The following is an 18,989-nucleotide window of genomic DNA, read 5'->3' on the forward strand; positions in this document are numbered from 1 at the left end:
AACGCGGAAAAGAAGAGTCCACGCTGGCGTGAAAGAAGTGAAAAGGGGGAAGCAGCCCGAACGAACGGAAGAATTCTACACCTCGCGGGGAGGACCTCCCAATTTATTCCTTCCTTTCTTCTTTCCCTTCTTCCTTCCCTTTTTTTTTTTTTTTTTTTTACACCTCGGGCGCGCAGCCCCCCGCGTGAGTTGCTAGCTACACATTTGTTGCAGCCGTGTGTGGTGCCCCGCGCGGCTACTTCGGGTTGGGGCACACCAGAACGTGACAGAGATGTGGAAGAAAGGGGAACCATCTCGCAAAAAAAATAAACCATCTCGCAAAAAAAATAAACCGTAACGCAAAAAAAATAAACCTTAACGCAAAAAAAATAAACCGTAACGCAAATAAACCGTAACGCAAATAAACCGTAACGCAAATAAGCGGCATCACAAATACACCGTAACATAAATGGCAACACATAGGGCCGCCAAAAAGACGTGGTGAAGCAAAAAAAAAAAAAAAAAAAAAACTTCCATACCGAGTCACGCGAAAAGAACAACAAAAAAAATTAAGCTAACCACAACGCGACAAACGAAGTAAATTTTACCATCCTGTGCGAAAAAAAATCGTTCGCAAGTTTTTTTTATCTTTTGCCTCTACAGATTATCTTATAAGGTTAATTTTTTTTTTTCTTTCCTCCCCTGTTTTTTTCCGCCTCCTTCCTCCTTCCACCTCCTTCCTCCTTCCACCTCCTCCCTCCTGCTTCTCTTCCCTTTCCTCCCCTTTTTTTTTTTTTTTTTTCCCTGCCGCCCCTCACCAGCGCAACATGGAGGACAAATTTCGCGAAGCCTTCATCCTGTTCAGCTCGTGTAACGACACGATGGAGCTGCACCAGTTTTACGAGCTGATGCATTCCTTCGGGATTATCCTCTCAGCGGAGGAGAAGGCCGAGCTCCCCGTGGTAAGCGCAAAGCGGTGAAGCGGCAAAGCGGCGAAGCGGCGCGATGAGCGCAGCCAAGTACCGCCCTCCACACACACACAAACAAACACACAAACACACTTCCGCCGCCAATCGGCTAACCTGCCGCTCCCCCCCCAGATGGTGGACATGGATTTCTGGCTGAAGCTGGCGAACAAGCACTATAACCCCGAGGACCCCTTCAAGCACGTCCGCGGCCTGAGCGACAAGAACTCCAGCGTGCAGATCAAAATTCACAACTTCGTCGGGGTGAGGCCCCGAGCGGTGCCATGCATCGTGGGGAAGTCCGCGTCAGGAGCGGCTTCTTTGTCCTCCCACGGTTGAGACTTCACATTACCCCCCCGCTACTGCCACCGCCCTACATCATGTCTCTTCCCACCCCCTGATAGGTAATGAAAGCGCTTGACACGAGACTCACGGACAAAGACCTGGAGCTCCTCCTCAAAATAGCCAACCCAGAAAACAAAGAGACGATTGATCTGAACACCGTCTCGCAGAAGCTCTCGCAGGTCATCTAGTGCTCCCCCCAGGACTGTGTGTTCCTTTTTTTTTTTTTTTTTTTTTTTCCCACCCCTCCATCGCAAGCACAATTGCACCATCGTCCTCCGTGTGTGTTTCCCCATCGTTCGTCTGAATGTAAAACCACCAACGTGGAACCAAAAAAAAAAAAAAAAAAAAAGAGTAAATTTAAACGAAAGAAACTTCCCCCTTTTTCGCTTCCGTTTTGTCTCCCCCATTCGTTACATCGCTGTGTGGATATGTATACATATCGCGATGGATGTTTTTATTTTATTTTGATTTTTTATTTTTTTTCCCCCCCCCCTTTTTCCAATTAACGTGAATACGAGACTGCACCATACACATCCCATTTTCACAAAATTACTTTCGTCCGTGCTGATGATTCGCCAAACAGTTTTGCTCCCTTCTTCGTTTCCCCACGTGGAGGGGACTCAAGATGACCACAACCACTGCTAGTCCTCTCTGCATGCGTCGGGACTGTTCCCCCAGACAATTGGCGCAGAACCGATGGAGAGGAGGCCCCATTCAATAGTAAAAGGAAAATTACCACAGATGTAAAAAAACTAAATGGGATTGCACTGTTCTGTCTGCTCACTCCAATTGGGTGTCTTCCCTCTGGTGGGGGTTACCACCTCTTACGCTCTCGCAGCTGTAAGGGAAGAGCACACAGGGGAGGAGACCTCATCTACCCCTCACCAGGTGACTTCTCAATGCATCACAGACGAAGCAGAGCAGATGAGATGTAGCCCTCCTAGAGGTGGGAATTCCCCCCATCTGTTGCGCCTCTCAGAGGGAGAAAAAAAAAGTAATTGTTTAAGCGGGTGGGGAAGATCTCCTCCTTGCTGTGTTGTCCCCCTCTAACTTTGCAACGAATGGATGTTCACTCGGGCTGAAGTGGCTGCGCTTGGTTTCCCCCTCCTTTTGAGGTCTCCCCTTGAGGGTGGAGGTGGTTCCCAAAAGGGAAGGGCACACTCTCCCGGCTCGTCAAAAAAAAAAAATAAGTCAAAGGGTGAAAGTTAAGGAGGATAAACGAAAGGAGGATGCTTTGCCATTCCTTCCCCTTCGTGCTATTCTTCTCCCCCCTCACCCTTGGACTTTCTTTTTTTTTTTTTTTTTTTTTCCCTTTATATCTCTTTCAAAATGGCTCTCATTATAAAGGGGAACTCCCTTTTTTTTTTACGATTGCACAAATGCTGCGCCGCTCTTTCCAAAAGGAGAGAAACAAACATGCGTGTGACACAACAGTGTAGCTCTCCAGGCGCACTTCCGCGCGAGGGTCCGAATGGCACTCACCTTACCGATGCGTGCTAACGCTGCCAGGCGATGAGAGGGTTTGCTGTACCCTGTGATAAGCTGCGATGTGCTGAACTTCGTATGCTATGCCGCTTTGCGCTCTGTTTTTTTTTTTTTTTTTTCCCTTTCCGTAGATCCTGCTCACCCAAAAGTGAAGAAGGTCCCACTCCCCCTTTTTTTCGACCCTTTCAAATGGTGTTTTTTTTTTTTTTTAAACCATCTGCGATTTTGCGCGCGCATGCAGGGCTGCATAGCCGCGTGATAGATTAGCGGCGTGACAGACTAGCCACGTGACAGGCTAGCCAACGCGCATACTCCCAACGGGCTTCCCAATCGAGTTGCTCCCCGCTGTAACTCCTGCCCTGTCAACCTGAGCGGCACAGCGCACCCAGAGGACGTGGCTGAACTGCCTCACGTACGAAAGCACATAACTACGCACATAACTACGCGCGTACCCACCTCCTGTGCGTGTCTGAGCAGACGAACCCACCTCACAGCTGTGGGTAGACCCCGTCCGCTCACCTTCAGCGGTTCAGTGGCCAAGGAGCTCCCCGTGCACGCAGGCACTCCGGAGAAGGGGGCCCACGGTGAGTGACTTGCACGCTGTCCGAAGTTCTTCCGCACCGCCACCCCCCTAAAGTACTCCCCTCAGAATTTCACCATTTATGCGACCTTTGCTCCCCCCGTCTCCTCCGCACGCATGGGACACACCTATGTGCGAGCAACCCAAGTGGAACCTCCATCACCACTGCGGCCGCCACGCTGGCTCCACAATTTGGCGCTGTGCTCAAGGATGGTTTTAAGACGATAGAGCGAGCGAACCTCTTTTTTCCCACCAGAAATATTGCACCGCATCTGGACGGGGCGAACGCAGGCGGGCCAGCAACAGGGGGGAAAGAAGCCCAGAAGGGGAAAGAAGATCCCAAAAGAGCCAAAAAGATCCCAAAAGAACCCCAAAACGGAGAAAGACCACTTCCATGACACCACCTCTGCAGAACCGCCGCCCCCCCCATTTACAACATGAAAGAGCATGCCTGAGGGTACCCCGGCCGACCCAGTAGAAGCAGCATGCACACACAGGAAAGTGCCGCCCTAAACACACACCATAGGGGAGCACAGTACGCGCTGGGGAAGGCCCGCTACAGTCCACCTCCCCCGTTTGCAAGTGCCGGCACGTGGCGGCACTTAGATCGCTCCTCAGATGCCACGTGCTCTTTATTTAGCTAAAGCTATTTGGTGCGCCTCAAAGGAGAAGCCTGCTGCGTGTGGCCCCCCCACCTGTGGGACAACAGCGCTGGTGCGTCCCACGCGGGTGAAGAAGGCATATGTCGCGCTTCTGCCTAAGTGGAGACTGAGCTCCTCGCGGAAGGGGCAGCACGTGGGTGCGCTTCCATAGAGGGAGAGAGAAAAAGGAAAAAAAAGGAAAAGCTAAGAGGCCCCTGAACAGAACCCACCACTCCACCGCTACCACGCTACCGCGCTGCCACTCCGCCGCTATCCCGCTACCCCCCGGCAGAGGAGCACCATGTCGGACGCCGCGCAAATATACATGGAGAATGTCCTTCACATCACGGGCTACCTACACCGACTGCTGTTCCTCATGAAGGAGCTCGATTTTAAGGAGTATGAAATAAACAAACTCATTCGAGAGAAGGAGGAGATCTATTTAGAAAACCTAAATTACTTATCTAGAAATAGAATCGATAGACAGGGTAGTACCTACTTGACGGGGCAGTCGAGCTTGCAGAATGAGGAGCTCCTACCAGAATTGGAGAATCAAGGCGGCGGGGCGGAGTGCGCTCAGCTGAGTGGGAGAGGTGCCCAGGGGGGCCTTAAGGAGGAGGACCCAGCAGGGGGTGACAGCCCAATGGGAGGTACCAACCCAGTGGGAGATAACAACCCAGTGGGAGGTACCAACCCAATGGGAGGTAACAACCCCACCGTGGAAGACCCACCCCGTGACTGCCACCGCAACGACCCCGCGGACTCAGCCAGCGAGGCGTCCCTAAAGAGCACCTCGAGGAAGGCAGCCCAGCTAGAAGGCAGTTCTCTCCACGCCACCTCCGACAGGAAGAAGGCAGCCGGGCATGCAAAGGGAGGCACTAAGGGAACCCCGCGAGACGCGCCCAGGGGTGGTCTCCACTTGGAGGGCAAAACGCACAGTGGGGGCAGACCCCCCGTGGAGCGAAAAGGGGTCAAGCGGGAAGTGCCAACGGATGATGAGCAGCGGGGGGGGGCCCCAAGCGAGGCGGATCGAGGGGCAGATCAGGAGGCGCAGGAGGCGCACCCGGATGGTAACCCCGATGGTAGCGTGACTGCTCACCCGACCGCTCACCCAAATGGTAACGTGACTACTCCCCCGTGTGAGGATCCCACCCTGAAGCGCGAGGTCGAGCTGGCCGCGCCCAACGGAGACGACCTGCCCACCGCCCAGACGAGCAAAAAAAAAAACAGCGGCCAACACATGCCGAGCGCAAACACAGACGACGAAGTAAAGAGCCAAGTGTGCAGACCCATCCAAATTTACACCGAAGAAGAACTAGAAAATCTCCTAAACGAAATCATAAGCGATAGGGAGCAGTGCATAGCTCTCCTCAAAGAAAAAATTTGCATTAACAACCAAATAGCGCACCTAATAAAGACCGACTTTGATCGTGTGAAAAGCCAGCATGATAAGCTCTTCGTGGAAATGGAGATGAATGGCGAGTCGCCTCCGTACATGCACACCACGAGTAGGAGCAGGAACGCTCCCCCCGAGTGGGACCACCAGGGTCACGCCCACGAGAGGAGCGGCTTCCCCCACGATCCGCATGGAAGTGGCGCTCACGGGGGAGATATCCACGGTAGAGAGGCTCACGGAAGCGGCGCCCATTCCAGGGCCAACCACAACAGGAGCGCCCACCAGTACGACCCCTACGAAATGGAGAAAACCAAAGAGGACGACGCAGATAGCGCCTCCATCAAAGCCTTTGGCAGGAAGCACTCCCAAAAGTACGACGAGGATTACAACCCCTACACGGTGGGGAAGAATAAAAAGGCGAAGAAGCCGAAGAAGAGCCGGGGGGGCGAGAACGCCACCAACAAGCTGAAGGCCTCTACCTTGGGTGGCGGTCTGAACGAAAGCGCCACGCAAAATGCAGGTCAAAATGCAGGTCAAAATGTCGCCCAGGGCGGGAGCAGCCAAATGCGAATTCGCCTCCTGTCGGTGAAGAACCCCTCGCAGGAGGAGGCCCCCCTCGCTGCGCAAACCGACCAGGCTGACGGCCCACCCCCGCGAGAGGACGAGGCATCCCTCTTAGCCACCTCGGAAGGCAGGGCAGACGTGGCCAAAGCGACCAGCCTCGAAATGACCAAAAGTGAGAATGAAGTTCATGCCGAGGAGGGTGCCCCCCCCCATGGGGAACAACTCAATGGGAATGACCCCTCCAGTGGAAACGACAAACATTAGCAAAAAAAAAAAAAAAACAAACAAAACAACTGATCTTCATTACGAATACGACGCAACGGTTAGGGGGATCCCCCCGTGTGACTTGTTTTTTTTTTTTTCCCCTCTCAAGGGACACACACAAAAGGGATACTTCCCATGTGCGAATGGGGAAGCGATTAACCCTGCTCGGTTCGTTTACTTACCCTTTCATTTCCGCGTCGAAACAGACTTGCGGTGCATTTCTTCCCCCTTTTAGCGAATAGGACGGAGGGGTCATTTCTCCCCACGGGGTATCGCCATGCAGGTGTGAACAAGAAGGGTAGACTTCTCACCGACCGTTAAGGCATGGAGTTTTTTTTTTTTTTTTTTTTTTTTTGAAGGTCCTCCCAACGGTCGAATTGGCCACACACCATTCAGTACGTCTTCACGAGGGAGAGGGAAGAGGCCCCTTTTCCTTTTTCCTTAAACTGCTAGGTCATGTACATAAGCTGCTGTGTCTCCCTCTGTGCAGGCAACGTTGTGAGGAAAGAGTTGGCAGACCGTTCGGGGGATTCCTCCCCATCGTGCGGAGGGGGGGCGCCTAAAACGCGCGCGCGTTGCGTGGAGGGCACATTTTGGTAAGTAGAATTTGGTGAAAAAAAGAAGAAAAAAAATATCGCATCATGCCACATCATGGGAGGTGCCACTGCAACGCAGCAATTGCGTTCCCCCTAAGCGCACGCAGAAGAACCAACTGACGAGCCCGCACAGGGAGGAGAAACGCAGTTGTCTAGCGTTTGCCGCGACTCAAGGCATGTTCCTTCCCCCATTTGTTCCCCTTTTTTTTTTTTTTTTTCCTTTTCCTGTGGCTTCCACCCTGCAGAGCGATATCTACACACACCAGTTATCTCCTCCCTTTTTGCTTCGAAGTGGGTAACCGCTGAGGATGTCCCCCTCTGCGCGTAGTTGTGCATATGTATTGATGCACACACATAAGTGTGTTTTTTTTTTTTTTTTTTCTTTCCCTCCGCGGAGTGACCCAACGAAGGGCCAATCGACACGATACATTTCCATTCTTGCGCGGGTGAAGCACACCCAGATTGGAAGCCCCAAAATGATAGCAACCAATTTGAGTAACCAGCTCGTCTGTCTCGTCGCTACTCTGTAGGTGGAGTTGACGACCCTCATCACACGCCGCTTCCCTTCTGACATATGCCTATTTAACGAAGAAGCCACCCAATTTTGGCAAACTGTTCGTGTGACCCTCCCATCCCTCTCTGCACATGCGCAGGTTTCACCTCGCCATCATCACGTAGGGGGGGGGAAAAGGGAACGCACACATTCCCCTCCGTTGTAAAGCAAAAATTTAAGGCCGCTTCTCCCTTCACGCAGGGGGACGCCACGAGTACAAACCAACGAGTGACGGCAGCGCATAAAGGAGCTCCCCCTTGTTAAGCAGCACTGTGCAGGTTCAAACGAACGAAAGGGGATTTCCCCTCCCCAGAGGATGGCAAACCCGAAGATGGCACCCCCCAAGATGGCAAACAGGATGACCCCCCCTACATTTATGACCCAAAGGAAGTACCTCCAACTAATCAGCATGGCAAAAAAGCTGGACGCCTGCAAAAGTGAGTTGCTGCGCTACCGCAGGGGGGAGAAGACGGCCGCTGTCGCAGCTACCCCGGGCGCGGTGGACGGGCACACCGGCCTGCCACTCGCCGGACAGAACAACCCCACCAACATGGAGAGACGCCCTCCGAAGGGAGAACGCGACGCAGCGAGGGGCAAACGGAATAGCCTCAAATCTGTAGCCAGTGAACCCATAATTCGTACCACAAAACGTAGCGTAACTCCCCAAATGGGAAGAAAAAAAAGACACAGTGATCCAACCCCACTTGCGAAAAGCTTCGCCATAGAGGAAACCCCAGGTGCACAGAAAATGAAGGACGAAGGGGGGCTACCCAGACGACAGCTAGCCAAAGCAGCAACAGTTGGTGAATACAAAGCGAAGAAAAAAAAAAAAAAAAAATTACAAAACACGACGCAAGTTTTTCCCCACCCCAAAGGAACACAGAAGAGTAGAAAAAAAAAAAAATCTTTTTCCACTCTCCCCAAAATGGAGATCAGCAAGAGGGTCTCCAGTGTGGCTAGGCGCAGCAAAGGGGTAACCAATGTAGGTAGACGCAGCAAAAGGGTAACCAGTTTAGCCCGCTTCAGCAAACGGTGGGTTCTACACGAGGAAAACGACGAATACACATTTCGGAGCCCCCACAGTGCAGATGACCAGACGGTTCCCGCCCAGGTAGAGGCGAAGCTGAACCTCATGCCGCCTGTACACACAAGTCGGGTGAGGGAAGACCCCCCAGACATGCCGTCCATGCTGAGCAAATTGACAGAAAAGAAGAAGTCAATTCATTTACCCACACATGGAGCAAAGAAGCCGCTTTCCAAACAGAGTAAAAGTGCGAAGACATTGGGGGAAGAAGGCCACCCTGGTAATGCCACTAACAAACGAGAGAACGAATCTGCCACAAAGAAAGGAGCCCCCCTCTCCAAAGGGGGAGATATCTCCAGGAGGAAGTTAAGAAGCGTTTCTAGATGTACAGCCCAATCTGCTAAAGGTACTCGTCCACAGGTGAGTCCCTCCCGGGGGTCATTACGAAAAGGGGTCTCTCCGAAGGGTCCACGCGGCAATGTTAGCGGCACGGTTAGCGGTACTGCTGACGGTACTGCTGACGGTACTGCTGACGGCACTACTGACAGCACACAGAGCAGATCTAAGAGGGCTCTTCCACCTCGTCCTTCTCTCCGAGCTTCCCCCCTGCGGAGTGCCAAGCGGAAGAGACAAAACGTAACGAGGAAAACCGCTCCGAAGAGGAGCCTGCTCCCCGCTCCCCCTACTCAGCAGCGCACTCACGATCATCAAGAAGGAGAGAAGCAAAGGGCCAACCGGAAAACCGTAAAGGAATTCATAAAGGCGCTGAACAACTCCAGTGTTATCATCTGCACCAAGGGGCACAAGACGCGGCCGAAGCGGGGCAGGCGCAAATGCCTCCCCACTGCGGTTTGACAAAAAAAATAAAAAAATAAAATAAAAAAGAAAATACAAAAAGGGGAGATGCATAACCCCTCGGGGAACACAAACATCTGCATGTGTACATACACATGGGTCTACTTGCATGCCATTCTTAGATGGCACACTTTGTCCTTGTTTGCTAACTTTTTAACTCCATAAGCGAGCACTCCCCTTCATACGATTGTTTGGCCTACCCCTCCACAAAAAAAAAAAAAAGAAACCGCAGAAGTGGTAACTGTCTGATGCTTCTCCTTCCCCCCTTTTGTGTGAGCTATTCTGAAGGTGAATTTTTTTTTTTTTTTTTTTTTTTTTTTTCCTTGCCGTTCAGAGAATAGCTAGCTACATCGAACTGTTTTTCGTCATATGGTAACCTCCCTTTTTGCTAACCATTTGTACCGCTTGACGGATGGACCTCCTTTCGGGAGTTCCTCCTACACCACACAGTGAAAACTGTAACGGGGTGATTTACTCCAACGAAGGGGACCCCTCCATGTTCCCATATGATCATGCCAAAGCGGCGCCATGTTGGGAAGGGGTTATTCCTCTTTCCCACTCCTCCCGTTCAATTACACAATCCTGCGAGGGGGGAAAAAAAAGGGGGATTGGATATTCAAGTGGAACGTGTCTGGGTGGACGGCCAACATGAGAGCCCTCACTAATTCGTCTTCAGCATTCCCTCGCTTAATCTTCATTTTTTTTTTTTTTTTTTTATCCCTCCTGTTTGGTACCAGCACAAACGGGCCAACGATCACCTCGGAGCTGTGCAGCACGCTCCTTTTCCTTTCTCCTGATCCGTTCAGGTCTTCGACGACCCTCCGCAGGCAGTTGTACACCTCGACGTGCGTCCCTGAGGTGGGGGAGGAGTAGAGGGATATGAGCGGGGGGAGAGGTAGCGTGGGAGAAGGAGTAGGCATGCTGGAAGAGGCAGACATGCTCGAAGAGGCAGACGTGGTGAACGTCGTTGTAGCGGGCAAACTCACTCGACGTCAGGGTCATCTCCCTCTGCTGGCAGCTTCGCACCCTGGTGAGGTCCAAAAGGGCGTTCACCTTCTGGAGCTTCCCCAGGGAGAAGCAAAGAAATGCCTCATCTATGCACTTGGCAGGGGACATTTCCCCCAGCGACTCATTTGTGCTGGTCCCCTCCGATGCGGTTACACAACAAGAACGGGGCATATCCCCTGGGGGGGTGGCAGCACGGGCCTCTCCTCTATGCTGCTCTGGCGTCCACCCCATAACGTCCAGGTAAAAGCTCAAAATGCAGAAATGAATCTGCCGCATGGTGACTTCACTAAGCGAATTAGGATCCATCGATTCCAAAACGTAAAACAACAATCTTGCGAAGAGGCTCCTGCCCATCTGGGGTAAAATGCTCCCCTCGGGGAATTTGGGGACTTTCATTTCACCTGAACAGGTCAGGCAAAATGAGTCACCACTGTTCGGAACAGTCTTCCCTAATGGATAACCATCCAATTGGGTGTGCCCCCCCATGGGAAACCTAAAGTCGAGCACGTGCAGGGAGAAGTAACACAACATGCACTTGCTCTCGAAGGGAAGCAGATCCCAATGCTGCCAGATGACGTGGCGCAACGTACGCATGGTGTGCCACCTGATCAGGTGGGCACTCTCTTCGAAGGAGCTGAAGGTTGGGTTCGCCCCACTTGGGTACTGGTTGAGCTTCTCCCAGGGGGGGGGAACTAGCTGGTCAGCTGAAGTGACGGTAAAACTGTCATGCGAGTTGCCTCTCGAACTGTCATCCAATTTGCTGTCCAATTTGCCCCCCAATTTGCCGCTCATCCCCCCCCACGCACACACATCGTAGGGGAAGCGCGCCCCCGGGGAGTCATCCGCGTCAGCTGCGCCAACCGCTTCAACTGCTCCAACCGCTCCAAGCGCCTCCGACTTGGCCAGGGACTGGAAAATGCGAACCACCAGCGAGCACTCCTTTGCGTCTAAAAAATGCACCCTCCTGTGCGTTCTTCCGAAGAAGTAAATACGTTCCCCATTCTGCCTGACCACGTTCAGGTGATTTTGCGAAAAGGAGTCCCTCTTCATTAAGGCGGAGGAGCAGTACTTGGCGTGAATGAGACGAACAAACTGGTAACACAGCAGCAGAGTGACCTGCTCATCCGAGATGTTCTTCTCGTTCACTCCGAAGAGGAAGTCCGCAATGCTCTGCAGGGAGAAGTCCCTCCACAGGTGGTGGGCCCTCCGAATGATGGCGTAGGAGGCGGCGTAGAAGGCGGCGTGAGAAGAGCCGTAAGAATCGCCACTAAAGTGTAGCTTCAACTTGGCCATCGAAAGCGACAGAGACGATACCTGCAGAGCTGTTAGGCTGCCCAGGACAGGCTCCCTCTGCAGCAATGCGCCAATCTGCATGGTCAACTTAACCACCTCTCCTTCAAAATCACTGCAAAACTGCTTCAATTTCCCCTCCACATCTTTACGTAAAAGTAACTCATACGTATTGTGCACCCCGGCTGTGCTTCCATAACGGGGCACATACCCCTGGGTGCACTTCAAAACAGTGTCGAGATAGGCCTGAAAAGCTTCGCTTTTAACTCTTCTAAGGAGACCAACCCGATTTTGCTTCTTCCCCCCACTGCACAATGGGATCAACTTGGCAAATGCATGCATCACATTGCAGATGTCTAGACTGTTCAGCCGCATGAGATGCTTCCTCAAAAAAAAACAACAAAGGGAGAGGAACTCCAAGTGTACCACCCCCAGCTTGGCCAAAGAATGTAAAATGATTACCAATTTGGAGATGCTACCTCCGTCTACATGCAGTAGGGTTGTCCTTTCACTACCATCAGAAGAGCTTCTAAATTTACTCATTTTCGTGGGCCTTTTCCCATTTGATTGGCAATGGGTCCCCCCCTGAGGGGGACTCTCCTTCCCCTCTCCCCTCCTGAACTCTGCCAGCAGAACGTAATCAGCCAGGTAGTAACCCAGCAGATTGTACTCTCTTAAATTCAGCTTGGCAAACATGTTCAGCACGCAACTTATGCAGTCAACATGAAAGGCCTCCAAATTGAGGAGAAACCTAAAAGCTATTTCGCTATACACTCGGTGGTAGCTCTTTCCCCTCTCCACTGCTACATCCCCATCGAAGGAGACAAACCCAAAGGGGGAGGAATCACACAAAGGAGACCCACCCCCAGCTGCCAATCGTTCGGACTTCTTCCCCTTCCTCTGCTGAGCATCACCACCTAAGAGGAGATCCACTCTACTTAACGAATTGGCCATTATAAAGTAACTCTCTGTGTTTATCCGGTGCAGCATGTGTCCCTTCACCAACCGGTTGCATGCCCTCTCCCAGAAGGAGTGCCCTCTGAAGTGCTCCAGCTTGGAAAGGATGTTCATGCAATAGGAAAGGTCCCTTCCCAGCATTCTGCTTAGCTCCATTTTGCTAACTGCTCCTTCGAACTGTTTGGTGATAGCATCCGGGTGGGGGGGTCCTCCACCAGTACGTCCCCCTCTAGGGAGTGAGGCGGTGGTGTCTCCCCCTCCTTCGGGGCTCCTCCCCTTCAACTTCTCACTCAGCCTGTTAAAGACCCGGCTGACGCTGGAGGAGTACTCTCCCGTGTTGCTGAACGTCCTTCGGCCGCCCCCGCAGGGGTGCGCTCCGCGGAGGGGCCACATCGCGGGGGGGAGCGGTGAGCGGAAACGCGGCAATGTGGCAACGCGGTAATGTTGCAACGTAGCAACGTGGCAACGTGGCAACGTGGCAACGCGGCGAGGAGGGATGCGACCCGCAAGAGAGGTCAGTTCCCCTTCCACACTTCCACACTTCACCACTCGCCGCTTTGCCGCTTTGCCGCTTTACCGAAGGGGAAAAAACAAAAAACGCAAAAAATGAAAAATAACGGCACAGCGGGGGGCCCGAAGCATGGCCGCTCCGCAGCAGTCCTCACGAACTGACGCACAGCTTTAGGCAGTCTCTCCCCCCCTATGTGCACAACGACCCGCGAGAGTCCCCTGGCGATGTGCCTCACTGGCCTTACGATCCTCCATCTTGCACTCTGCCAATCCGCCGCTCCCCCCCAGGAGCCGCTAAATATTTTTAATTTCCCCCAAGGGATACGCGAACTAAAAAAAAAAAAAAAAATCTCCGAGGTGGCTAATCTCGTGCGGTAAAATAGCGACGTACACCCGAGCGAGCGGATGAGCAAGCGGATGAGCAAGCGGATGAGCAAGCGGATGAGCAAGCGGATGACCGAGTGGAGAAGCGGAGCGCAAGCCGATGCTAAGTGATCACCCCATCGAGCAATCCTGGCCATCATAGCCACCATAGCCATCCCAACCATCCAACCATCCAACCATCCAACCACCCCACGTTCCCCTCAACGAGTCGCTAAAAGGGAGAGAGATCCCCCCTCCCCGTTTGCCCTGTTCACTCTCCTTTAAATCCCATTTTGGGGGTACCATCCTTCACCCCTACGTCAGCGCGTGGCTGTGCCAGGTAGGTGTTGATACCTTCCCTAGCTTGCACAGGAGGAGGGGCTAGCATGACCGATAAGCAGCACCCACTGACCACAACACACCAGTTTTGCTCCCCACGTAACGCCACCTCTGTTCAGGCTATTTACACCCCACCTGACTGTTCGCACCCCCGTCCAACGCAACCACCGGAGGACCCCCCCGAAGATACGCCCCATGGAAGACAACGCGGCGAAGATCATCGGCTGCCATGACAGCCTGCTGACGGACCCCAGGATCGCGCAGGACTTCAGCGCAGAGACGGAGGAGCTGCTGGCGGAGGCGGAGAGCCTCTTCAAGGTGAGGAGGCGCGAAAAGCGGCGGTGCAGCGGCCAGCTTACCCCCTTTGCTACTTCCCGCCTTCCTACTTCCTGCCTTCCTACTTCACCGCTTACCACATTCACCGCTTACCACATTCACCGCTTACCACATTCACCGCTTACCACATTCACCGCTTACCACATTCACCGCTTACTGCTTACCGCTTACCGCTCCCCCGCAGGTGGGCGAGGGCGAACTGGCCGTGGAGAAGCTCATCGCGCTGGAGAAGAAGTGCAGGCAGGCGTACGACGGGAACTCGACGAGCAAAATCGTGCGCTTCATCCTGAACCAGTATAAGCAGGCGGGGGACTACCAAAAGATCAACGAATACCTGGTATTCTTCAACAAAAAGAGAGGGCAGCTGAAGAAGACCATAATCGATATGATAAACCTGTGTAAGCTGTGGATCCCCGAGGTGGAGAGCAAAGGGGACAAGCTCAATCTCATTAACACCCTGTGCGCGATAAGCGAGGGGAAAATCTTCGTAGAAGTAGAGCGCTCGGAAATTGTGAGGGTGCTCTCCAAGATGAAGGAGGACGACGGGAACATTGAAGAAGCAGCCAACATTTTGCAAGACGTTCAAGTGGAGACATTCATTTCGATGGAAAAAAGGGACAAGACGGAGTATATCCTAGAGCAGATGAGGTTGGTCCTACTGAGGAAGGACTTCATCCGTTGCCATGTGATCAGTCGAAAGATAAATCCCGCGTTGTTAAAAGCTCCCGAATTCGCAGATTTGAAGCTAAAGTATTTCATGTACATGATAGAGTACCATATTAATGAGGAGGCGTACGCAGAGGTAGCCAAATGTTATGAAGAGCGATTCAACACAGAACCCGTTTTGGCAGATGCGAATTTATGGGTGGACGAACTAAAATGCTACATCATCTTCTTAGCACTCTCCCCATTTGAAGATCAACAGATAAAGCTACCCAATTTGCTAAAAACAGAAAAAAAAAAATTAAAAGAAATTCCCGTTTTCCAAAAAATTGTGGAGGACTTCATCGACATGGACCTAATTCAGTGGCCCCTACCCTACGAGGAGGAACTCCTTCAATTTTACATTTTTAAAGATTCTAAATTTGTTGGTGGGCAGAACCGATGGAACCTCTTTAAGAAGAAGGTCATGCACCACAACATCCACGTCATTTCAAATTGCTACTGCCAGATCTCCCTCCTTCGCTTGGCTCAACTCCTCAACGCATCTGTGGAAGACTCGGAGAGCTTCCTCTCCGAGCTGGTCTCTAACAAAATTATGAATGCTAAGATAGACAGACTGCACGGGATTATTAAGTTCGGCCAGAAGAAAACTCCCGAGGTGCTCCTCAACGGATGGTCATCCCAAATTAATCAAATTTTGAACCTCCTGGAGGAGTCCTCGCACCTCATACAGAAGGAGCGCATGCTCCACGAGGCCAAGCTCAAGCGCATGCAGTTGGAGAGCAAAAATATGTCCCTTTAGGGGGGGGAGCCCACCGCGGCGTTTCCCCGTACCGCGGCGTTTCCCCGTACCGCGGCGTTTCCCCGTACCGCGGCGTTTCCCCTTTAACGCGGCGTTTCGCCTCAACCGCTGCGTTTCGCCTCAACCGCTGCGAATGTTGTGGGTACCCCTGCACCTCGAGGCGAACCTCTGCGCCGCCTCGTGCCACCCGTTGAGCGGACCGCACACCTTACCAAATGAAGTGGGCGCATAAATGGGGAGGCTCCCTTCTCCGGGGTGCTACATTTTTTTTTTTTTTTTTTTTTTACGCGATGGCAACTTCGCATTGGACGACAAAACCGGTGGGGAGGATTCCCCCAAACGTACTGCCTCCTCACTTTGGCACGTTCCAGTGCTGAGATTTATTTTGTTCCTCTTTGCAAAAGGGGGAGGAGGCGTCCCCCGCTGGGCCAATTCACGTGACAGAAGTTACTACACCAATTTTGCTCCCTCAGGGTGGATATGAGGCCGCTTTGCAACGCGGCAGGAAGGGGCAGTCGAGCGGACCCATTCATCTCACCCGCACATCGGCAGGGAAAGATAAAAAGGGTTTCCAAGCCGTTACGCTCCGCTGAGTTGTGCTGCGCGAGGGGGGGAGCAGCGGCACACCGTTAGAAAGAGGCCGGAATGGAGTGAGTGCCCAACCGTTCGAAGTGCTTCCCAACAGTTCGAAGTGCGTCCCAGCCGTTTACATCAATTCCTATTGATCCTATCCACCCCCCACCCATTGACACCACTCCCCAGCTGGGCAAAATGCCTCGCACGCTGCACCTATGTCTGCTCTGCGCACTGCTGTCCCTTGTGAAGGCCATCCACAGGGAGGGCAGCCACCCCCTCAGCAGGCGGAGGTCCGGCCCCAGTCGACGGATGCACCTCCTGGCGGAACCTCCGCCGCTCCTGCAGGCATGTGGCCACCCCCCTGGTAGGGGCAACAGAGGCAAACTGCTTTACCTGTGCGGGGGGGCAAACTGGCTGAGCAAAGTGGGCCAACCCGAAAAACTGATCAAACCGGGCAAGCGGGCCATTTCGCTACGGAGCGGACCTTGCTCTGATGTGGGGGAGGACCCACGCGGAAGCGAAGGAGACAAAGGAGAAACTAAACCCCTCGCGCCTCCTGCGCCGCCCACCCCGCGAACCACCCGGGGGGAAGAACCCCCCTCCGTGGACTTCTACGTAGCCATGTACAAAGACCACCTGCTGAAACGGCCCAGCAAAATACTGGAGCTGTCCCCCCCAAGGCAAAACGAACAAGCGGAAAGGAAAAAAGAAAAAAAAAAAAAAGCCACCCTTGATGACGTCCTATACGGGGGTCTTCTAAACATTTATAAGCCTGTCAATGTGTATTCTATGAAGGTGTGCCAGAGAGTCAAACGGGTCCTTAAGGACCACTTCCAACGTATAAGCAAAACGAAGCTAAACTTTAAAGTGGGTCACGGAGGGACGCTAGATCCCTTCGCTGAGGGGGTGCTAGTTATTGGCATCCAGAAGGGAACCAAAAGGCTCAGCGATTTTTTAAAATGCTACAAAACGTATTTGGCCTTAGGGCTCTTCGGCTTGGAGACAGACACACTAGACCGGAAGGGCAAAATAGTGAAGATAAGCAGCCACCTGATGGAAGGGACGACCCCCCAAGTGGAGACCACCACCACGCATGATCCCCTCACGTTGCAGAAGAATATTCCCCTCACTTTAAATAAATTTATTGGCCATATTAACCAGACGCCTCCCCTGTACTCAGCCAAACGGGTCGATGGAATGAGGCTCTACGAATACGCTCGAAAAAATATTACCGTTCATATAAAACCAAGTCACGTACATATAGAAGATATAAAACATTTAAACCAAGTGGACCTTCCCTTTTTTGACTTGCAAGTTAAATGCTCTGGCGGCACGTACATACGAAGCCTCGTGCGCGACTTTGCACACGCACTTAACACCCATGCTACGTTAATTAAGCTTATTCGGGTCCAGCAGGGGGGGGACTTCCCATACGAGCACTCTTTGCACTACGATGATATAGACATGGAGAATGTCCTGAGGCATTTTATCAGGCTGTAGAGGGGTCTTCCCCTGGAGAGGTGAAAAGGGGGAACGCGTAGTAGGCACGCGGAGCAGGCAAGCGAAGCGCAGCCGCTTCATATGCCGCTTTTTTTTTTTTTTCCCAAAAGTGCCCCCCGCACATGGTCATGCACACCCCCGATTGCACTCACATAGGAAGTGTCATTCCCCGTTAGGGAGATGCTAGACGAAGGAGCGGTCACCTCCCCTGCTGAGAAGCGGCCAAGCGAAATGCCCAACTGGGGGAGATTCCACACCCGCGGTGGGCACTATACACACGCCGGAAAATCACACCACATGATCAAACGGCAAGCTCACACCGCAAACTCACACCACAAACTCACACCGCAAGCTCACACTCCCCCTTAGATCGGTTCGCCCAAACCAAAATGGTGAAAATAGGGAAGAAGCTGAAGGGGTTCGACGAGGGGATAAACAGACACGACACACACATAGGGGGGGACGCGTCCCAGGAGAAAGACACACAAGTGGGGAACGGACCCGAAAAAGGAACAGGCCAAAAGTTCATCACCCTCCTGGGCGACCATGTGGGAGAACATACCTCCATAGAGGCAATAAACGGGCGAGGCCCACTCGAAGACGCAGCTGCAAATCTCTGCGGTAGCAATGCAGACGCGGAAGATCAGGCAAACCCGGCAGACATAAACGCGTACGTCGAACGCAGTGGCACGTCCACCCTGTTAACGCTCCTTTTGTACAAAGTTTTAACAACGAAGCCAAAAAACGTAGTCAATTATATTACGGACGAGCTAGCCATTCTGCTCAACCACGAACTAGAAATGAAGGAAGCGAAGAAGGATGGCCATGTTGAAAGGGACTCCCCCAAGGGGACTCCATCCAAAGACGAGACGGATAGCAAATCCAACGCGCTAAACGAAAGCGACTTCTCAGCAAGGTACACCCCGACCCAGTTAATAAACCATAAAGCATTTCTTGGGGACAGTTTTATCACCCTGGACGATTTATTCGACGCAGTGAAGCTCATCAAAATTGAAAACTGCGATAAAGTTTACTTTAATAGTTTATTAAAAATTTTGCGCCCCTTCGAAAACGATCAGAACAGGGACATCCTCCTCAAGGAAAATGTGCAGCCCAACGAGTGTATACCGCTCAACTGGGCTCTCTACCTCACCACCACTTTTTACAACAACTGTATTGGCGGTGCCTCCGGTGTGTAACAGGGCCTCTCCATTCCTGCCGCTGCTCCGGGTTTGGTCCCTGCCGGATGATCCTAATGGGCGTTTTAGCTGACTCAGCTGTGGGTTTTTTTTTCCCCATTTGGCTAGCTCAGCTGTGTATTTTTTTTTTTTCCCATTTGGCTAGCTCAGCTGCGTATTTTTTTTTTTTTCCATTTGGCTAGCTCAGCTGTGCGTTTTT

At 52.5% G+C, this 18,989-nt stretch overlaps 7 protein-coding genes across 7 annotated transcripts, besides 12 other annotated features; 6 read left to right on the forward strand and 1 right to left on the reverse strand.

The window, feature by feature from the left end:
* The first annotated feature begins 116 nt into the window (after positions 1–116).
* Positions 117–148: a microsatellite.
* Position 149: 1 nt separating this feature from the next.
* Positions 150–169: a microsatellite.
* A 328-nt stretch (positions 170–497) lies between these two features.
* Positions 498–519: a microsatellite.
* Positions 520–806: 287 nt separating this feature from the next.
* On the forward strand, positions 807–1,477 carry PVX_001745 (hypothetical protein, conserved; the record flags this gene model as incomplete). Its single annotated transcript, XM_001612658.1, has 3 exons — positions 807–941; positions 1,080–1,208; positions 1,349–1,477. The coding sequence occupies 3 exons, from the start codon at positions 807–809 to the stop codon at positions 1,475–1,477; spliced, it is 393 nt and encodes a 130-aa protein (XP_001612708.1).
* Positions 1,020–1,050: a microsatellite.
* Positions 1,478–1,512: 35 nt separating the features above from the next.
* Positions 1,513–1,535: a microsatellite.
* A 92-nt stretch (positions 1,536–1,627) lies between these two features.
* Positions 1,628–1,648: a microsatellite.
* A 935-nt stretch (positions 1,649–2,583) lies between these two features.
* Positions 2,584–2,608: a microsatellite.
* Positions 2,609–4,296: 1,688 nt separating this feature from the next.
* Positions 4,297–6,219, forward strand: PVX_001750 (hypothetical protein, conserved; the record flags this gene model as incomplete). The annotated part of the gene is made up of 1 exon (XM_001612659.1): positions 4,297–6,219. The coding sequence occupies one exon, from the start codon at positions 4,297–4,299 to the stop codon at positions 6,217–6,219; it is 1,923 nt and encodes a 640-aa protein (XP_001612709.1).
* Positions 6,220–6,559: 340 nt separating this feature from the next.
* Positions 6,560–6,584: a microsatellite.
* A 1,115-nt stretch (positions 6,585–7,699) lies between these two features.
* On the forward strand, positions 7,700–9,140 carry PVX_001752 (hypothetical protein; the record flags this gene model as incomplete). The annotated part of the gene is made up of 4 exons (XM_001612660.1): positions 7,700–8,311; positions 8,417–8,858; positions 8,890–9,028; positions 9,083–9,140. 4 exons carry the CDS (start codon positions 7,700–7,702, stop codon positions 9,138–9,140), a joined length of 1,251 nt encoding a protein of 416 aa, XP_001612710.1.
* Positions 9,141–9,258: 118 nt separating this feature from the next.
* Positions 9,259–9,299: a microsatellite.
* A 251-nt stretch (positions 9,300–9,550) lies between these two features.
* Positions 9,551–9,578: a microsatellite.
* Positions 9,579–9,757: 179 nt separating this feature from the next.
* On the reverse strand, positions 9,758–12,895 carry PVX_001755 (hypothetical protein, conserved; the record flags this gene model as incomplete). Its single annotated transcript, XM_001612661.1, has 3 exons — positions 9,758–9,829; positions 9,982–10,100; positions 10,234–12,895. The coding sequence occupies 3 exons, from the start codon at positions 12,893–12,895 to the stop codon at positions 9,758–9,760; spliced, it is 2,853 nt and encodes a 950-aa protein (XP_001612711.1).
* A 521-nt stretch (positions 12,896–13,416) lies between these two features.
* Positions 13,417–13,474: a microsatellite.
* Positions 13,475–13,909: 435 nt separating this feature from the next.
* On the forward strand, positions 13,910–15,869 carry PVX_001760 (26s proteasome subunit p55, putative; the record flags this gene model as incomplete). Its single annotated transcript, XM_001612662.1, has 2 exons — positions 13,910–14,032; positions 14,235–15,869. The coding sequence occupies 2 exons, from the start codon at positions 13,910–13,912 to the stop codon at positions 15,513–15,515; spliced, it is 1,404 nt and encodes a 467-aa protein (XP_001612712.1). The 3' UTR covers positions 15,516–15,869.
* Positions 15,789–15,810: a microsatellite.
* An 843-nt stretch (positions 15,870–16,712) lies between the features above and the next one.
* PVX_001765 (tRNA pseudouridine synthase, putative) lies at positions 16,713–17,591 on the forward strand (the record flags this gene model as incomplete). Its single annotated transcript, XM_001612663.1, has 1 exon — positions 16,713–17,591. One exon carries the CDS (start codon positions 16,713–16,715, stop codon positions 17,589–17,591), a length of 879 nt encoding a protein of 292 aa, XP_001612713.1.
* Positions 17,592–17,980: 389 nt separating this feature from the next.
* PVX_001770 (hypothetical protein, conserved) lies at positions 17,981–18,790 on the forward strand (the record flags this gene model as incomplete). The annotated part of the gene is made up of 1 exon (XM_001612664.1): positions 17,981–18,790. The coding sequence occupies one exon, from the start codon at positions 17,981–17,983 to the stop codon at positions 18,788–18,790; it is 810 nt and encodes a 269-aa protein (XP_001612714.1).
* Between the last annotated feature and the right edge of the window lie 199 nt (positions 18,791–18,989).

Source organism: Plasmodium vivax, chromosome 6, assembly GCF_000002415.2.
Source record: "Plasmodium vivax chromosome 6, whole genome shotgun sequence".
NCBI classification, from domain to species: domain Eukaryota; phylum Apicomplexa; class Aconoidasida; order Haemosporida; family Plasmodiidae; genus Plasmodium; species Plasmodium vivax.